General features: G+C 47.1%; 1 protein-coding gene across 1 annotated transcript in view; it reads left to right on the top strand.

Annotated features, from left to right (window-relative positions):
- The window catches only part of CDON (cell adhesion associated, oncogene regulated), a 39,958-nt gene extending 21,012 nt beyond the window's left edge, over positions 1-18,946 (top strand). Inside the window, exons 11-20 of the mRNA XM_039721982.1 lie at positions 67-195; positions 1,479-1,685; positions 2,320-2,501; positions 3,663-3,768; positions 6,895-7,017; positions 8,449-8,676; positions 9,689-9,963; positions 12,271-12,350; positions 16,795-17,051; positions 17,919-18,946. Of these exons, the coding sequence (XP_039577916.1) occupies positions 67-195; positions 1,479-1,685; positions 2,320-2,501; positions 3,663-3,768; positions 6,895-7,017; positions 8,449-8,676; positions 9,689-9,963; positions 12,271-12,350; positions 16,795-17,051; positions 17,919-18,085 (1,754 nt within the window). The 3' untranslated portion in view covers positions 18,086-18,946. The remainder of the gene's footprint in view (positions 1-66; positions 196-1,478; positions 1,686-2,319; positions 2,502-3,662; positions 3,769-6,894; positions 7,018-8,448; positions 8,677-9,688; positions 9,964-12,270; positions 12,351-16,794; positions 17,052-17,918) is intronic.
- Positions 18,947-19,244: the final 298 nt, after the last annotated feature.

The raw sequence follows: 19,244 nt of genomic DNA, 5'->3' as shown, positions 1-19,244 counted from the left end.
TGAGCATTGACAAACAGCATTGCCTTATGCAGGCCCTGCACTGATGTACTGTCTGTTAAATCTTAGAAAGAACATCATCCTCGAAAAACACGCAGGCTCCATCTCCACCTGTAGGAATCCCCAAACATCCCATTGTTCATGAAGGCACAAATAACTTTGGTGTCATCCTTCCGGACCTGTCTCGCCACAGTGGAGGTAGGAGTGTGGATGGTTTGTGACTTGGGCACTAAAAGCTGTGTTGCAAAGAGCTGTATCTGAGTTAACCTGTGTTTATTACTGCTCCAGGTGCTTGTGTTGCCTCCTCTATTTCCTGTTTATTCTGAGGTTACTCTGTTACATAGGATATTTCCTAGGATGCTGCTGCCTGCATGTGTGGCTCTCAAAAAATGAGAATTTTCACTTACAACCCATATTCTTACTTCTCATTTTTAAACCTGTGGTTTCTTTTTGCTAAATACTCTGGTTTTCTCTTTCCTTCCACTGAGAGAGAGCCAGAGGAAGAGGAAATGGGAAGTGGCTGTGTCAGAGCTTTAAGTTCTCAAAGTGTGTGATAGGAGTTCTGAATGTTTTCCTGTGGCTTCCCAGGGACAGGCTTATTTCTGATGGTGGGAGATACAAGCACTTCCCAGTAGATGTGACGTTTGGCCCAGTTTCCAGTGAAAAGAGCACGTTCATAGTCCATTTTCTCACCACCCCCCCCTTCCCCCAGCCTTTGGACTCCTTGGCCTGGTTCAGGCAGATTTACTCAGGGGCTGAGATCTCAAAGGTATCTAAAATCTGGGGTAAAGCCAAAGGTGAGTGGAAAGGTTTAATAACACAGGCAAGGAGCTGAGTTTGTGGCAGCACTGAATGTCAGAGGAGCCATGCAAGGGCCTCACTTGTGCCAGAGCTGCCAGCCTGCTGCTCCTTGCTCCACTCCCCAGCACCAGCTACATGTTCATGAATCCAGGCTGGTTTAGTAAAGCCTCACAGCTCTTACAACCAGATTTACTAACACCCCTCTTTCCCTTCTCTCTGTCCCACTGCTGCCTGTAACTTCAGTGAGTGCCGTAAGTACATCCTGGTGCATGCTTTGTTCTCCCTTCCTTCTCATTTCTCCATTAATTTCTCTCATTAATGCAGATGAGTTGAAGTTTCATTGGGTCTGGAGGGATTTTGGGGGCTTGAAAATAATAACCATGTTTTTCTTGTTCACTTAGTGTATGTGTCTGTTTTCATGTAGAAATGGTTGGAGTAGTTCAATACCATATAATTTTATAATATTATATTGGTAAGATAATAAATTCCTCTTGAATTGTCTGCTCATCATCCATCCTTTTCAGCAGAGTAAGGGCAGTGGTGATTTCAGGAGGATTAAAGATTCTCCTTGTTAATATGTGAAATCCAATGCACTCATCAGCAATGAGCTTAATCATTTGTTAGCAAAAATGAAGTTTCGGCTGACTCTAATCCTCTTGTAACCGAATTGCCCCGTTCAGTTCCAGAAGCTCCTGACCGACCCACGATATCCACGGCCTCGGAATCGTCCGTCTACGTCACGTGGATCCCCCGTGCCAACGGGGGCTCCCCCATCACTGCCTTCAAGGTGGAGTACAAACGCCTGGGTCGCAACAGCGACTGGCTCGTCGCAGCTGGCAACATCTCTCCCTCCAAGCTGTCTGTGGAAGTTAGGAACTTGGAGCCAGGTATCAGAAATGATCTTTCATTACTGCAGCTCTTGGGGTTTTTTTCGTTTTAACTTCTGCTTGGATTACCCCGTTTCTGCTCGATTAGGTTTGGGTTTTGTGTATGGCCTAGGAGCTTGTTACATGAATTCAAGTTGATTTCTGGCTTTCCAAGTGGAAAAAAACCCCACCACAATTTAATACTTGTTCATGTGGAGAGGAGGGTTGTGTATCACTGCTATTTTTAACTTAATTGTCCTTCTAGTGAACACTCAGAATGTAGAGAAAAGTGCATTAATGGAAAAATGTCTCTCCTGACTTCTTCCAGTGTCTAGCCCTGAAAACTCAGGCAAAAAACACAAAAGAAGATGGAGTGGATGGTGATAGGGATCCTTTGAAGCATCTTCTCAGTGCCCACCAGTTTAGGGATTTCCTGGGCTGATGGAGGTATCTCCAATAGCCTTTGGACGTTCCCTGAGTCACTTCTAGAAGCTGTTTATATCTCCACATCAGCCTGTGGCAAGGATTCCTCTCCTTTTCTAACTGGATGCTGCGCAAAGAGTACTTCCTAATCTGTTTAGTCTCTCCTTGAATCCTCATTCCAGCACTTGTTTTGCTGCAAGGCCTTCTTTCTTTTCCCTCTTTCCCTTAAAAGGAGAAATGTACAGGTTCCGAGTGATCGCAGTGAACAACTACGGGGAGAGCCCGCGGAGCGCGGCGTCGCGCCCCTACCAGGTGGCCGGGTTCAGCGGCCGCTTCTCCAGCCGGCCCATCGCCGGCCCGCACATCGCCTACACCGAGGCCGTCAGCGACACCCAGATCATGCTGAAGTGGACGGTGGGTACACTGCTGCCCCTTCTTGCCACGGTTTGTGCTGCAAAGTCGAGGATTGAGAGCTGTTGGCGGAGCGGTCAGCGGGGGTTTTCCTCCCCGCGAGGCCTGGGTGGTGATTGTGCTCCTAGGATGGGGCTGAGCACTTCGTGTCAGTATGGCAGAACTGGGGGACTTAATGGGGCTTGTGCCTCTTGAGCTCTTTGCCCCCATTTCCAGACACTTTCCCACTCGGAGGCAGCCCTGTCAGTTGTCTGTTGCCTTTTGCACCATTTCCCAGCTTCCCTCCACCCCGCTCCCCGTCCAGCTCCGCGGGGACCCCGCACACCCCTCCTCGGGTTACGCCAGATGTGCCCAACTGGCAGCTCCAGTGAGAGGCTGCAGCCGCCCCAGTCCACCTGCTCTGGCACAGACATCTCAGAGGCACCAGTGGGCTTAACTCTGTCCCAAGCCCTGTTCATGCCATGAGTTGTGAGTTGGCTCAGTTTCCTGCAATTCCTGCTGCTTTTGTCAATCCAGGCTGGGGTGGTTGGGAGAGTGTTTCAAACCCGCCGTCTTCCCTCACATCCAGTGGAGGTTTCATGTTAGAGAAACATTTTCCTTTCCCCTGTTACCTCGTCTATTGTAAACAAGTACTTTAAAGTCCTTATTGAAACCCACAGAAATTCTTCGCTCTTGTTTTGAAATCTAACCCCCTGGTATACTTTGGAGGATTTAATGTGTAGAGTTCCCAGTGTTAGTTTGCTCTGCTAGCTCAGCCTTAAGAGATGTTAAGGATAATAAACTTAAAATAACCTCTGGTTCCTCAGGAGGCTGCATAACTTAAAGATTCTTGAGCTGATTTTTAGAGTGACCTTAACTCTTTCTGAAGAGTTTTATGGTTTTAACTTTTCCATTTCCATTAATCATGCAGATTTGCAGGCTGTGCATGGTCAAACCCTAACTGAGGGTTTGGGAAGTGATATGGGAGGAAAGTGTCAGCCCAAGCTCAGTCTCTTGTACCCATCCTACTCTCTGTCTACTCAGGGGAGTTCAGTCACCTTTGCTTACACAACCTTATTAAAAACACTCATATTTGCAGAGCATGAGCTACTCGGTGACGACAACTCAGCAGGACTCAGTTAAAACTTTTCTTCTCTCATGCAGTCTGTTAAAATTCCTTTGCAGTACATCACATCGAGCAACAACAACACGCCCATCCAAGGATTCTACATCTACTACCGGCCCACGGACAGCGACAACGACAGCGACTACAAGCGCGACGTGGTGGACGGTACGGTGCCGGGCACGCCTGCTGGGAGAAGGGGAAGGACACCCTGCAGCCGTGCTGGCTGTGTTTATACGAAATCTAAACTGCTTTGCCCAAGCAGTCTTTATAATATATCTCACAGAAGGAGCTATCTCAACTCCCTAACGGGGTTTTGCCCACACGTGAGCTGGTTTCTTCCTTCTGAAGCCTCTTCGACATGGAAGCTTGAGAGCTAAATACTGGGTTTAAGTGTGGCTTGTTATACAGCTGCAAAGCCTTAATGAAGGTCTATTTAAACTGGTGTAGCTTCAAGTTGTATGAAGAGCAAGCAGTGTAAATGAGGTTTAACCCAGGATAAAAACATCTGGGTTACAGACTGTACTAACAACTAGCTGGCTTTTAAAATTATTTACCCCAGTGTGGACTTTCTAAGCTGGTAGTATCTTGTAATTGCCCTTCTCTCCTCCTACCTGCCTAATCACTTCTCCTGCTATAAGGAAGTTGCTTTTAGCCTCAAGTGCTGTAGCACTCTGCAAATGCAGCTATGTTTGTGCTTCATTTTGCCTTTTAATCAAGTTATTTTTTTCCCCTGTGCATATTAGATCATCATTTTCCTGGAAGAAGTTATTAGATAATGTCTATATTAGTCGAGAAGTGGAAAACCCTTTTAAAAATATTTTATTTAATGTCCTTATTGCTCGGCCTGAGCAAACGCAGTGATCTCATTCTGGCCCAATGACGTTAATTATTTTTTTCCCCCTCATTTATTCAGTTACAAGAGGAATGGACCTTTATTTTGAAAATTTTCCCCTGCCAGACAATACTGCACATAGTACTTTGATGCATGACATAAGCTTTTGCACACTATAAAGCTATTAAAGATCCAGAGTTTGAGCTCAGAGGCTTTAAAGAACCTTATGCAGGCTTCACCTTCATCTGCAAATGTATTTTAGCCTTTGCTAGACAGAACTTGTGTGTTTATAAATCTTATACACTGAGCAGTTAGTTGTTTAAGTGGGCTCCACTGTGCTGTGAAATTAGCTTGTTTCGGGTTTTTTTTCCGAGCGTGTGTGTGTATTGAACTCTTTGTGGCAGTCTGAAACCATTAGCAGCTGCTCCGCTCTGCCAGAGCCTGCAACAGAAATCACTTGGTGGAAAGATTTAAACTTCAGCTTCTCTTTACTGTGCTCCCCTAAATTAGCTTTTCAGGAGGGGAAAAAAAAAAAAAGAGAGAACTATTTTCAATTAAGTTGTGATTGGAAGCACTTGATGTGAAATATGTAGAGGAACATGTGACTTAAGGTATTTTTGCCATAAATCACTTGTTCTTTGCTTTTTTTTCCCCCTCTGTTACCTTTGAATTAATCTGCTTTATGACAGGGAATTTTATCTTGAAATGACTGCATGAGTTGTGGAAAAAGTGTTGTGATGCCTGTGCTAGCTAAGTGCTTGCCGCAGGCTTTCCTCACCGCTTCCTGTTAAGTCTTGTCTTTCGAGACATTCAAAACTCTGCAGAAACCTTTTTTTTTTAACTTATAAATGCCGCTGCAGGCAAAATCAGATTTTATTTGAAGGAAAAAACAACAAGCAAAAAGCTCTGATGGTTCCTCGGTATCTCTCAGCCGCTTTAAGCAAAAGCAAAAAAAATCACCCCTGTCCTGCAGCAATGGTCTGCATTTCTCCGTTTCTGGTCTGAATTTCTCTGTTTCGAGAATCCTGGAGATTGAATTTTAAATGTAAATGCAGTCTGATGTCAGTTGTTTAAATGTTTTCCCTTGCTAATGGTGCACGAAGAGGACAGTTAAAGTGCCTGTACTGATTCCAGTTCCACTAATGGTTTGAAGCGGAAACCTAAAACCTGGTGTAGTAATTACCGAAAGGAATGCTTGGGGGTGGGGGCGCCGGGAAAACCGAGGCTGGATCTTGGGAAAACGTGCGATTTAGGGAAAGGCAGCTCCAGCCTGAGCCAGGGCTTCCCTGGGATGTGGACACGGACCGGGCTGGGCAGCCCCTGGGCCAGAGGGGCCCTGCTGGGGCCGGGCAGAGGGTCTGGACCCGGGCCGGGGTCCCGGAGGAGTTCGAGCAGCATCACGGTGACAGCCCCAGCACGCCCGAGCCTTTTTATTAATGCTCAAATCAGTAGGTGGTAGACAGTTCCTTAGAAACAGTGGAAACAGTTCAAGGTGGTATTTTCCAAGAGGGATTAAGAGCACTCAAACAGTTAATTAAACTCCCCAGAAAAAAAGAAAAAAAAAAGGGTCGCTGTTTAGTAAAATTTGTCACAAGCCCGTGAAAGTAAAAACTGGGAGTGATTTATCCTGAAGTGCTCAGTACTTCAGGAGGGTGTCTAAATGAAAAGCTGGCCAGGGGCCAGAGATGACAAAACCGTCCTGTTAGAGAAGATTGCCTGGCTGGGGCTGGGGCTTGGGCTCTGCAGGGGCAGTGGCACCAGGACAGCCTTGCTGCGTTCCCAGGTTCATACAATGCACGTTCAGTTATTTGGGGTTTGGGCCAAACTGAGCAGCCCAGATGTGTCCTTTCCATGTGACACCAATGGCTGCAGTGGTACCTTGTGCCTCTAAAAAGTCTGCTCACAACCAAGCTCTTCCTTGTCCCAAGCTCTCTGTGCCAGTTTTCCTTGTTATTTGACCAGTGTCCTGTAAATAGTCATCATAATCCACCCTAAACACATCCCTTTGATGGTTCCATGTTCAGGGTACTCAGGGCTGCTGTTGAACTTAAATGCACATGTCTGGCACTTGGATGTCTGGGTTTTGAGTTTAGTGAGTTATGGCTTTTGTAGGGAATGACTTTCTTTAAAAGAAAATACTAAAAAAAGCATCAGTTCATCAAAAGGTCCTTCTAGTAATCAATTTCACAAGGTAACACAAGTCTTAGAGAGTCATGGAATAATTTGGGTTGAAAGGGACCTTCAGGATCATCTACTTACAACCCTCTGTCATGAGCAGGGATGTCACTCATGGGCCATGGTTTCAGCTAAGTCCATAAACTACTACTGAAGATTTTTGTGCTAACAAGACAAGCTGCAGTGCCCCTGCATTTGGTAGAAAAGGTCCCTGCAATGCACTCGACCGTAATTCTGGCTCCTGTGGGTAATTGAGCTGCAATTTATTTTTGTCCCCCCCACAGGTACAAAGCAGTGGCACCTGATAAATCACCTGCAGCCTGAAACTTCTTATGACATTAAGATGCAGTGCTACAACGAGGGGGGGGAGAGTGAGTACAGCAACGTGATGATCTGCGAGACCAAAGGTGAGGCTGTGGGGCTGAGGTGGCCTTTGGGGCTGGAAAGATCCACTGGGGGAATTTTCGTGCAGCACAAAAGTCAGCTGCGATGATGACCATAATTTTCTGGAATGTTTCGGAGGATTGTTTTGTCTTCCGAAGCTGGGATTGTTTTGAACATATGGAAAGTGATCCGTTGCACTCCTGAGGCTCTCAGCAGAGCTCTGCAGCTTTGCCTGCCCTCAGAGATAGCACTGCTGCCTCTGCTCTGCTGATGGCCTCTCCTTAGGAGACAACCATGCGCCTGAAGATGACAGAATTGATTTGTACATCTGTTTTATGTCTTCAGGGCTCTGTGACACGTTGTATAAGTGCAGACCACAGCAATTGATGGCTGTGTTGGCTGCCTCCATCCCTAATCCTGCATGCCTCTGGCACAAAGTTTGTACTGTTCTCGGGAAGTGTCAGATATGGCAGTCACATTTATTTTGCGAAGAATTCCTGTCTCCTTTAATCTCTAAAACCAAGTAAGGCTGTAAAGGGAAAATGCAGACAGTAAACTTCAAATGCAGTGCTATGAAAAAATGTTTGAGAAAAAAAAAGAAAAAAGCCCTCTGGGAGCGGAAGCATCAAAATTCAGTGAAGTGAGTAGTGAAACCTTTGAAGGAAGGAGCAGGAGCTGCAGGGCCTCAAGGCTGCACACACAGTTGGTCTCCCTCCTGCAAGGAATATAACTTTCTTCTCTAATTTTAAAATGGGCAAGATGTAATCTGTCATTCACACTGCCTCTTCCTTAAAATTTATCTCCCCCAGGCTTATAAGGGTGATCCAGCTTATCCAGCATACCTGCATGGAGGTGCTTGTCTCTCTCTGACCAGCTTCACTCCTAAGCCAGGCACCTCTTTTAGGGTTTTAGTGTCAAATTAAATAAATCTGAGCTGTGGTGTACTGGAAACTAATGTAAATGCAATTCCTGGGTTAAACCAGCATCTCATTTTCAGAGATTTTCTGTTCATCTCTTGGTTGATCTTCAACTGTGTGGTTTGGAGAGGGGGTTGTTAGCAGGGTTCACATCAGATAAGAGCAGGTCATCTGGCAGAGCCTGGGCGAGAGAAATGAGTGTTGTGGTTTTTCCTGACCTCAGAAGTGGAAAGATTTGTGCTCTTTCAAGTTGAGAGTGAGAGCAGTTGCAGCCACGGGTACCTCGAGCGGCTCGTTAAAGTCCCAGTGACCTCAAAGAGCGGGTGAGCAGGCGGGATAATCACCATTTTCCAAGGCAAACAGTTATTACCCGATAGGAGCTGGCATTCTCATTGCAGGATTTAGTGTTGACTTGGAAGCTTTCTTTGCAAGGCATCGGGATTCAGGCTCGGCAGTAATTATTTTCATTTCATGACAATAAAACACACTTAGAAAATGCATTTAGTGGATGTACACATGCTTGTCTCACTCATCCAGTGAAACGCACGCCGGGAGCGTCTGAATACCCAGTGAGAGACCTGAGCACACCCCCCAGCCCCCCGGAGAGGGCGGGGGGCAGCGGGGCCGTGGCTGCCAGCGGCCCCGTGCGCAGCAGTGACATGCTCTACCTGATCGTGGGCTGCGTCCTGGGCGTCATGGTCCTCATCCTCATCGTCTTCATCGCCATGTGCCTCTGGAAGAACCGGCAGCAGAGCGCCATGCAGAGTGAGTGGGGGTTGGTTTCATGGGGAAAATATGACCGGGGTAAAATCAGGAATGTCCACGCTGCGTTTTATGGATGGGAAGCAGTTTCCTGTTAGGAGCCAGCTTGCATTTCTGTAGGGACTTGTACTGCCAGGTGTTCCTTAGGTGCAGACTTGGGTTTTTAAGAGCAGCAGTGTCTCCATTTCTTCACACTGGTGCTCCCTGTCCTGCTGCATCCCTGGAGGACTGTGATGCAGTTTCACCCAGACAATGGTGTGGGAAAGGCCTGGGCAAAGTTTCTGCACTTTGTGTTTAAGCCCCTGCATAGGTCTCCGACGATTGCAGAGGCAGAATGTGTGTAATTGTAATCACTTGTTAAAATTGTGCAGAGTTGAACCCTGGATCTCTCCCTTTCCTGAGTGCATGTGGAAAGAAAGAGAACTTGCAGCCCTAGGACAAGTCCCTTGTTACCTCTTAGTCCCTGCACAATCAGATGGCATTCAATGGCCAAGTCTTCCAGAGAGGTGTTAATAAGGAAAACCTGTTCATTAGCGAGCAGGAGCTTTGCAAGGTGCTTTGCACCACCAACAATCCAGAGCCAGCAGAATCTCTGTACTGGCCTTTTCTGCTCCTTGTGCATAAATCAGCCTTGCTCTTGCCATGGCTTGTGGTTATTTTTAAATACTCTTACTCTCCTACAGAGAGAAATGTAGGAGATAACGAAGATAGTGTCTTCAGCTGCAGCCCAGAGAGATCTTCTGGAAGCAGCTTATAGCAGATACAGCAGAAAGGGCTGTTGGTGATACAAAAGGCCTGGTTTGAGGATGCTCTTGTAGTGATTGACATCAGCCAGACCAACATTTCTGGCCTGCTCTCCAGGATGTGGCTGTTTTCCATGTCTACATGCGTATGCTAAGCAGTTGGATTTCAGAGTTAGTTCACAAAAGGAAAGCTGGAGAAAAAAAAAAAAAGTTATTTTTTAGGGTTGCTCATTTATCAGTAGAAGAGCTTTCAATAACAATGTCTTTTGCAGAATACGACCCTCCAGGCTACCTCTACCAAGGGGCAGACATCAACGGGCAGATGATTGAGTACACGACCTTGCCCGGGACCAGCCGAGTCAATGGGAACATCCACGGGAACTTCCTCAGCAACGGCCTCAGCAACGGCTGTCCCCACCTCCACCACAAAGTTGGCAACGGTGTCAATGGGATCATGAGTGGAGGAGGAGCAGGACTGTACCCAGGGCACTCCAACTCCCTGCCCAGAACACACGTGGACTATGAACATCCCCATCACCTCGTGAACGTAAGGTCCCACACTGGGTGGGAGGCTCAGCCCAGGCCTTGGGGTTCATTCAGGGGCTGTGGAAGCAGGCTTAATTTGGGTGGGGGAATACTCATCCATTGATAACAGCCAGTTCCACTGAATTCCTTATCCCAGAGGAAGCAACTGGGCTGATATTTGTGATACAAACATCATGGTTTTCATTTGAGAATATCAGATGACAGCAAGAATTCCACTTACTCTGGGAAATCTGCCTCTACCCTCCTCCTAACAGCATGTAAGCTCTGAGAATGCCTCAGTGCCGGGCTGAGATACTTTACTTGTACATATGGTATTTCTCAATCTCCAAGTTAAATACATTTAATTATAGCTGCTTATTCTGCAGCTTTATGGATCACCCGTTTTTCCCCCACCTGTTTCAGATCTGTAACTCTGAGCAATGCTATTAATTATGGCAAGGCACGAATGGCGCAGGAGGTTCCATGGAATGAAGTGCCCCATACATCTTGAACTGCAGCACAGCAATAACGCTGCTTTTTTCTTTTCAGTCCCCTGTTTGTGACTGTTGAGACAGGCTGGTTTTTTGTTTTGAAATTGAAAATAAAATTAAAAACTAATTTCAGTCTGCGATCCAGCCTTTGTATGCTGTGGAAAAATACTTCATTTGCTGAAACGTGTCCTGTTTCCAAGAGAGAATAATGATTTCATTATTGTCTATGGAAACAGATGGCTTGCATTCAAACTTACTAAACTTACTCAAAACTGTGAACATTGCCCAGGAAAACTGAAAGAAAAAGTTCAAAAGTCTGAATAACCCATGCTGTTTCTGGAGAAAAAAAACGGGTCTATTGTTTGTGTTGGTAATTGAGCACAAGCACTTCATTTTATTGAACAACAAATTAGCACTTGCACAGTAGTTGCCACTTCAGTTCCCTCCAGTCTGAGCCCAGACCAGCCAGTTCTTCACCCCATTCTGCCCTTGGCCTACGCATGGAGAAAGAAGTGCCCACTTTTTGTTGTTTTCAAGAGCAACCAAGGCTCAAACTGGTTTTTTTTGACTTGTCCAACCTCCCAGTGGGTGAAACTCTCAAAAAATCTCCAAGCCCTCAGGGAGGGAACATTTGCAGTGCTCAAAATCTTGCCCGGGAGGAAGTCTGGGAGTTTGCATTATGTTTTGTCCCTCCCATTTTCATTTTTTTCGGGGGAAAAAAGGAAATACGTTTGTGATGACACAGGTCTTGGTGCCTGGAGCTCCTCTGTGCCTTGAGGTGTCCACCCAACACTACTGTCTGGCTGGGAGCAGGTGATGGGGTTGAGCTTTTCTTTCCCCACTCCCTGTTGTAGAAAGTTTGAGTCACAGGATTTCTGCCCGTGGAGGAGGGCTGGGGCTGGCACGTGGGCGAGGCTAGCAGAGGAACAGGATGTTCTGATCCTCGTTAGGTTGCTCTTTATTGTTCCAATGATTGGGTTAAATGAGGAAGGGAGAAACTGGCCAGGATGGCAATCAAGAATAATTAGGCATTTCCTCAGTGCTCTCTATCCCTCAAAAACTTCAGGACAAGCTCTGTTTTTGCAAAAATAGGGATTGCTAGAAGTTGCCTACCACTTGAGCTGCCAAAGCCAGGTGAGCCTTCCCAGCCTGGCTCCCTCCTGGAGCCCAGTGCAGGAGCCTGGCTCTGCAGCCCCCTTGGAGTGGCTCCCACACCACTGTCTGCCTGGTCCCTAACAATGAGGTATGTGTTAATCTGGGCATTTCAACTGGCTTGTAATGGCCCCGTTAGCCAAAACCAACAACACAAAATCCCTCTCACCCGGAGTCATTGCTGGCTGAGGAATTACCCCATCTGTACAAATACCAAACGGTTCAAAAATCAGTGTAGTGAAGTAAACTGATCTAATTGGAGTAATTACAGGAAAGTGGGATGGGTTTGTATGTGACATCAGCCCTGCAAATTTAATCCTCTGTCTCCCTAAACAAGCCTTGCGTGCTAATGAACAGCAATTCGCTTTCGTGTCTGTCATCAGCGTTAAAAATAAATATATTTACAGTGTGTTTATTAAATTAAACCTCAGCATATTAAGCTGAAAACAGACCAGGGAAATGACCACATACTTGTCTAAGCTGCAGCTATTTACTTTTCCCTGACACACACACTGGCAAAGCCCTCCCCTGGCCTTTGGACAATCGCTCAGTGTTGCTGTGCCACGTACAGCCCGGAGCAGGGCATCGATAACGTGAGCAGAGTGGGGAAACTGAGGCAAAGAGCTCTTGGGTGTCCCAGCAGTGATTTGATTTCTGTCATTAATTATTAATCCTTCCTGCTGCAGGGTGGTGGGATGTACACGGCAGTGCCACAGGCTGACCCCTCGGAGTGCATCAACTGCCGGAATTGTCGGAACAATAACAGGTGAGAAATGACAGTAACAGGTGAGAAATGACACTAACAGGTGAGAAATGACACTAACAGGTGAGAAATGACCTGCCCAGAGAACAGCCCTCCCTCTGTGTGCTGCGGTGGAGCTGGGGCTGACAAAAGATGAGAGCTGGAGTCCTGGCTAGCAAGAGGAGCTCCATGGATGACCTGGAGAGCAGTTGAGGATTTTCCATAGGATAGAATAAAACAAGTTGTTAAAATTCCAGAGCTCAATTTGCTCCTCTGATGCTCTCTAGGAAGTGAGGCAGGTTGGGTGCTGGATTTTTAAAAAAAATCTGTATTTCCTGTGTTTTTCTTCAGCTCTGAGATAACAAAATCATTCCATATGGAGCTTGTCAAATGGGATTTAATTGGTCTTCTATATTTTACACTTCCTGGCATTCCTTTAAGAACACTAACCAACTCACTCCTTTGCCTTCACAATGCTGTTCTTTGTAAAACATGGGATTTGAAGTTCTTGAGGCCTTCAGGAGGAGATGACCAGCCATTGTCAGAGTGGGATACATTTTCTTCATGGGAAAAAGGATTCTTGTGTAGAATAAGGGAAAATCTGTCTTCTGCATTGTAGCTAGGAGTTGGAAACCTAATAAAAATTACTGAGTTTTCACTTTTGGAATTATTATCCTCCTTAGGCTTCTGACTCAGTCTCTGGTTATTTTAATTATTAGAAATAGGACTGAAAGTCAGACAAGCTGGGCTGCTTTGACTGGTAGGTTCTGGGCTTTTTTTTCAATCATACTTTGATTGAAATCTTCAGCTGCCTTTAGGTATGCATCTGGCTAAGCTGAGTTGAAATTAATTATTGAAATTAATTATTGAAATTAATTATTAAACATTGAATATTCTGAGTTGGGCCCACAAGCATCATAAAGTCCAACCCCTGTTGGACAATAAAGCTGTTGTTGAAGGCAGAAAACACATTCACTTTATTTTCATAGTTTTACTTTTTAAAATACCGCTTGTGATGACCTTGAATCCTCCTTCCTTCCATGAAGGTGTGCAGGACAGCGTGATGCTGACAAGGTGCTGCTGGCGGGTGGAGCTGGGCGTGCCTTGCCTGGCCCGGTGTCCCTGGCAGTCCCAGGAAAGCCCAGCACCTTCCCTCACCCACCAGTGCTGGGATTCCAGCAGCCTGTGCAGCAGCTCTCTCCAGGACTGAGACTCCTGGTAATTTAGAGCACGCCATATGTGTCACACTGTAATTAAGAGCTTGCCTCCAGTGTTAAACACATTTAAGTTTTTATTTGCTCTTTTTTTTTTTTCCCTAAGAAAGCAAGGGAAAGAGTTCCATCCTCTGGAGCTGCACTGCCCCTCCCAGACGGGTCATCCGCAGGGCCTGAACTTTGAGTTTTCACAGCCCCATTCTATATTTGACTGCCTGATGGAGAAACAAGTTGTCCCTTACAGCTGCCTTGCCCCGGAGGGGATCATTAACCTCGGTTTGGCAGAGAGCTGCACCGCAGGGACCGCTCTGTTCCTGTCCTGCCGCTGGGGGATGCAAAGAGGACATGGGAGAGGGGAATGGAGGGGACCAGGACGTGCCTCAGCTTCCCACCAGGGAGCTGGGTGTACGCCCAGGGGAGGAGGAGGAAGAGGAGAAGGAGGAGGAAGGCCTGCTGGGTTAGGGCAGTCAGCTCAGTAGGTTTTGGCCAGTGGGAATTTGAGGCTGGAGTGTTTTCCCCATTTTGTTATCCCCACTGTGCAGGTGAGGGCTGTGCCCTGACCTGCCTGTCCTCATCCCACCCTGGAATCATGTGCTGAAATCAGAAATCAGGCAGCTCCCCATGGCAGGGGGAAGGGGGGTTCAGGTGGGCACACCTCTGGCAGGGTGTGCCACATCAGGAGTGTGGCCTTGGTGCCATGAATTCCTCACCAGCCCATTTCCACCACATGCCTGGAGCTGTTGCTGATTTGGGGTGAATGCAGCAGGTTTGTGAATTGTGACCACGTGCTAATGAATCCTAAATGTTCAGCATTATTTCATAGCTGTTTTCAGCAGCAGCCATCTCAGAGCAGGTTTTGTTATTTCAGTGCTGAAATCCCTGGGTCTTCTGTTTAAATTAGCACTTTATCCCTCATAACTTCTCGTGGAGCATTGCCAGAGGGAGAAGCTGCTGAAAACTGGAGACCCACTTTGCTATTGTGGACAAAGCCTGTGGTTGACAGGATTGAGAATTGATCTTTTTTCTTCTCTTGTGCCTTTGTGCTAAAGCTCTCAAGATACCTGACGTTTGCAGAGGAATTTACACTTGTACAGAGCTCTCTCCTTTGCAAATTCACTGTATTTTGATCAGAAATCTGAAATATATGATTCAAATGTAGGAACATCCATTTGTTTTTCCAGCCTTTTCATCTAAATTATGATTTTTAAAAAACTATATTTTACTAGGGTTTCAGTATTAAGAATTGATAGAAGTTGTGTTTTCCCAGCAGGGATTTTACATCACTCTTCCTCCACACTCTGCTCTGGATATCCCCATGGCTAGTTTCCATCAAAATGTGGTTATTGAAGCTTAGAAGGCTGAACTGCTGTGTTGAAACTTTCTTCAAGCTCTTACAGTAATACAGAGAACTTCACTGGCCCTGTATCTTTAAGAAGAAACCCCCAGAAACATGCAAACCCAAACATTTAGATGGGTTTCTCTGAGCCCTTTTTTCTCAATAATAAGTGAGGGCAGTCAAAACCTCTGCGGAGAGAAAGGCAAACTAATAAATGGATTTGTTTGAGGACCAGATGTGTTTAATGTGGATTCTCCAGTGGCTTCTGTGGTATTTTGGTACTTGGAATAATGACTTTGGAGGCAGTTACAGGAGTGGGAGGACAAAATAGGAGAGTGAAGGTTGAAGCTTAGTGCTGCTCCATCCTCACAGCTTTTGGGAGGGGAGCAGGCTCCAGAGGGAAGCCCTTTGTCCTGTTCTGGCTTTGCAGGTGAAGCATCTGCCAGAGGGAAAGCTCACTACAGCTCCTCCTCTGACAAGTTTATTTGTTTTGTTGGGTGTTTTGTTGCTCTTTCGGTTCTGGCAATATTGATCCCAGGTTTTGATCAGGTTTTAGGTATGAACTGAGGCTCTAGGCAGGGCTGTAGGACAGGTCTCTCCAGTGTGATGGTTTTCCTTATTGCCATGACTTTTTTAATGGCATAAAAGTGGTTTCTGGGACTTGGGCAGGACTTAACTGAGACTGCCAAGCTTCACATGTCCAGGTTTGAAACCCTTCTGAGCTCAGTGCAGGGCTGCTGTCGAGGTCAGCTCTGCTGGCTGCTGCCCTGGCACTGCTGGTGTCCCAGTCCATCTTTCCTCCTTTTCCAGCAATTTTTCATCTGCTCTGCTTAGATTTGGGCCAGAATCAGCCTGGAGCAGCACACAGTGCTACTTGCTGAGCCAGCAGCTGAGCAGGCAGGTCCCAGGGATCCATTTTTGTATTTCCAAATGCAGTCTTAAACAGCCCCAGGGATGATAGATAGCAAGTGCACTGGGCTGATCCCTTTGAGCAGAGCAGGTGAGGGATGGGTTTATATCTGGTCGGGAAAAAAGAGAAGAAGGGTGCTCAGAGTTGTGTCTGCATTAGCACATAGATACCTGGAGCTTGTTCAGCTTTCACAGGAGCATTTTGGGGTGTGAACACTTTCCATCCTTATTTCCATGTGTTTATCTGTGGATCCATCTCTGTCCTGCACCACATTACAAGGATCATCTTGGTGTGTAGTTTCTCAAAATTTGTGATAGCCGTGCAAGTGAACCTTTTACTTTTTGGGTAGTTATGGCTTTCTTATGTAGAATTCTTTATAGAAATGTTCCCTGAGGCCATACTGTTCATGGGGCTGCAAACACTGAGGTGTTTTCCCTCCTGCCACAATGGTATGTGTGTCAAAGTCCTGCTCCTTTTTGTTTAAAGCTTAAATACCTCAGGTGTAACAATTGATTCAGCACTTTAACTTCAGTTCCACAGCTTTACACAGGTATTGCAGGGCCACAGTCTGACTTACACAGCAGAACAGGGGGGTTAAAATTGCATCTATTTTTCTAATTTGCATTCACTCCAATCACACCTAGTATTTATTTTTCAAGGTACCTAAGTGTGCTGCTTGGGTTTCAAATTTGAGCTCTTTATCTTGGCAGTGAAAACATATTTTACGGAGTTGCTTTGATGGAGAAATGGACTCACAAGTCAGGTCATTGGGTCTCAGTTGATGGGGGAAGGAGCTGAGCGTGTTTTGAATGTTTTCAGCTGTCTGCTGGGAGAAAAAAAAACCACTCAATCCTTTGCTTAATGTCGGAATTGCTCCACAAATATATTTAAAACTGATTTGACAAATGCTCTGATCGTTGATGTGGTAAAACACTTAAAAGCTGTGGGGGGAAAAGGAAGGGGGGAAGAAGCCACTCTGAGTAACTTTGGCCTCTGTCCCTGCCGCAGGTGTTTCACCAAAACCAACGGCACTTTGGGCAGCAGCGCGCTGCCCGTCGTGCCCCTGGGAGCCCCTTTCCAGCAGGACGGAGTGGAGATGAAGCCCCTGAGCCCCCGTGTGATGGTGGCCATGTGCCTGGCCTCGGCCAGCCCCGAGTGCAGCGCCCGGCTGGAGGAGCAGCGCGGGGAGGGCGCCGAGCAGCCCCCGGCGCCGCGTCCCTGCTGCAGGGAGGCCGTGAGCCAGCTCTCTGTGGACTGCATGGACGGTGAGGCATCCTGCAGAGCATAGCACCTGGCTGGGAAGCTGGGAGTGTTCTGTAGGGAGCTTAATTTATTGCAGAGAAGCCAGTAATTAAACCCTTGTAAGAGCAGGCTTGGAGGCAGGTGAAGCGTCCCGCCTTTCCCAGCGTGGAAAGTGGGAGCAGTGCTGCTCCAGTGCCTGGTCCTGTCATGCCCTTGTGATTGATGCCTCTAGAAAGGGCTCATTGCCACATAAGGAGGCTGTGACTGATGGATGCTGCACTCACAGCACCCCCATTGGCCCCAACGCAGGACACAAGCATTCCAGAGCCAACATGGAGGCAGGAGCTGGCACAGGGAGGGACCCGGTCTCTGTTGGTGAAGAGAGAACCTGTTTCTCACCCCACCCTGGAATCATTGCACCTTGTGTGCTGAAATCAGGCAGCTCCCTCTGCACCCACCCCGTGGCAGCAGGGGAAGGGGGTTCAGGTGGGCACACCTCTGGCAGGGTGTGCCACATCAGGAGTGTGACCTTGGTGCCATGAATTCCTCACCAGCTCATTTCTGCCAAATGCCTGGAGCTGTTGCTGATTTGGGGTGAATGCAGCAGGTTTGTGAATTGTGACCACGTGCTAATGAATCCTAAATGTTCAGCATTATTTCATAGCTGTTTTCAGCAGCAGCCATCTCAGGGCAGGTTTTATTATTCCAGTGCTGGGCTGACGATAGAGCCTATGGCCTGTGCTTGTGCCTGGGATGGTGGGAATGAGCCTGAGCCCAAAGAGCATCACCCACTGGAATTACAGAGTTTTTGGGGCATGTGGTTCTGTTGAGCTGACAGAGAATCTCCTGAAAAACCCGACACAACCACCCGCCCTGCTCTTGCTTTGCAGGCGGCAGCTTCCTGCACTCGGAAACATCGAACCACATTTTGAGTTGGAGCCCCCTCATTCTTCAGCCTGTTTCCAAGGACTGTAAGGAAAAACCAGGATGGAGTTCATCCGGAGTCACCCTAAATGGTTCTGGGGACCTTTGTCAGCTCCAGCTGCAGGAAACCTGAGGCAGTGCCCGTTGTCCCCACTCAACGCCAGGGACTGCACCGCAGCACCGCTGAAAGGGAGTCACGGGGGGATGTTAATTATAACAGAGAGAGTCACTATTTATTTTTTGTAGTAGTGTCATATGAATGTATCTTGGTTTCAAAATGGTTGCCTTTTTATATTATTTATGCCTTGAAATCCCTTTTTTTGTTTTGTTTTTTTTTCTTCCCCCACACACCACAAAACTAGCCTGGTTATGTGTATAAAAAAGAATTGTAATAATATAAAGAATGAGGATGGGAAATGTGGAGTGTGTGTCCATGGCAATTTACCAGTGGGACAAGAGCTTCCAAGGAGCCCAGTTGAGAGAGTTAAGCAGGTCTGAAATGACCAAGAGCTGTCAACTCCCTGGCAGCTCAGTGACATGGCACTTGAACCCTCCTTTCCATGAACACCTCCTGGCCTCTCTTGGTTTCTCTGGGAAGATCCCAATGAGGAAATAAGAAGATCAGTGAGGAAAATGAGCCTTGGTTGAGTCTGTCCTGTGCAGTTTGAAGAAGAACTTGAATCAGTGACTGTGTCTTTAGATGCTCCATAACCCTTCTGAAGAAGTACAGGTGGAAATCCAGCCTGGTTCACTTTCCCACTCACAGAAGACAAAATCCAGTTCAGCTCTTGGTTTGGGGAATTACTAACAGCTTGGGTAGCACTGAAATGCAACCAGTCATGGTGAAACAGCTCCCAGCAGCCCTGGGCACAACTGTCAGGACCCTGCCCATCCTGGACACAGCACGATGGAGGTGCTGCAACCTTAACTGCAGTGCTTGGGTGGGTGCTCTTTCCTTTCCAAATTTAATCCCAGTAAATAAACCAAACCAGTGCTTGCAAAGCACTCCCTCCTCCCACACGAGTCACAGTGCAAAGGCACAGGAATGAATCAAAATTTACAGTGATGGCCACCCCGAGGTGACACCTGCAGCCCAGAGCAGTGTGTCCCTGGCCAGTCTGGGAAGGGAGGGAGCTGTGCCAGCCTGGCTGCAGCTGCTCCAAAGCCCTGGGGAGCTCAGGGCTGCTGGTGCAGCTTTGCCAGCCACAGGGTTTGGGCAGTGATGTCTGTGTGAGGAGGAAGCCCTTGAGATCTGCTTTGGTAGCAGCAGCTCCATGGGCTGCTCCAGGTGT

This window comes from Passer montanus, unplaced genomic scaffold, assembly GCF_014805655.1.
Source record: "Passer montanus isolate IOZ18808 unplaced genomic scaffold, ASM1480565v1 scaffold47, whole genome shotgun sequence".
NCBI classification, from domain to species: domain Eukaryota; kingdom Metazoa; phylum Chordata; class Aves; order Passeriformes; family Passeridae; genus Passer; species Passer montanus.
The sequence above is the reverse complement of the archived record's forward strand: the minus strand, read 5'-3'. Positions and strand labels throughout refer to the sequence as shown.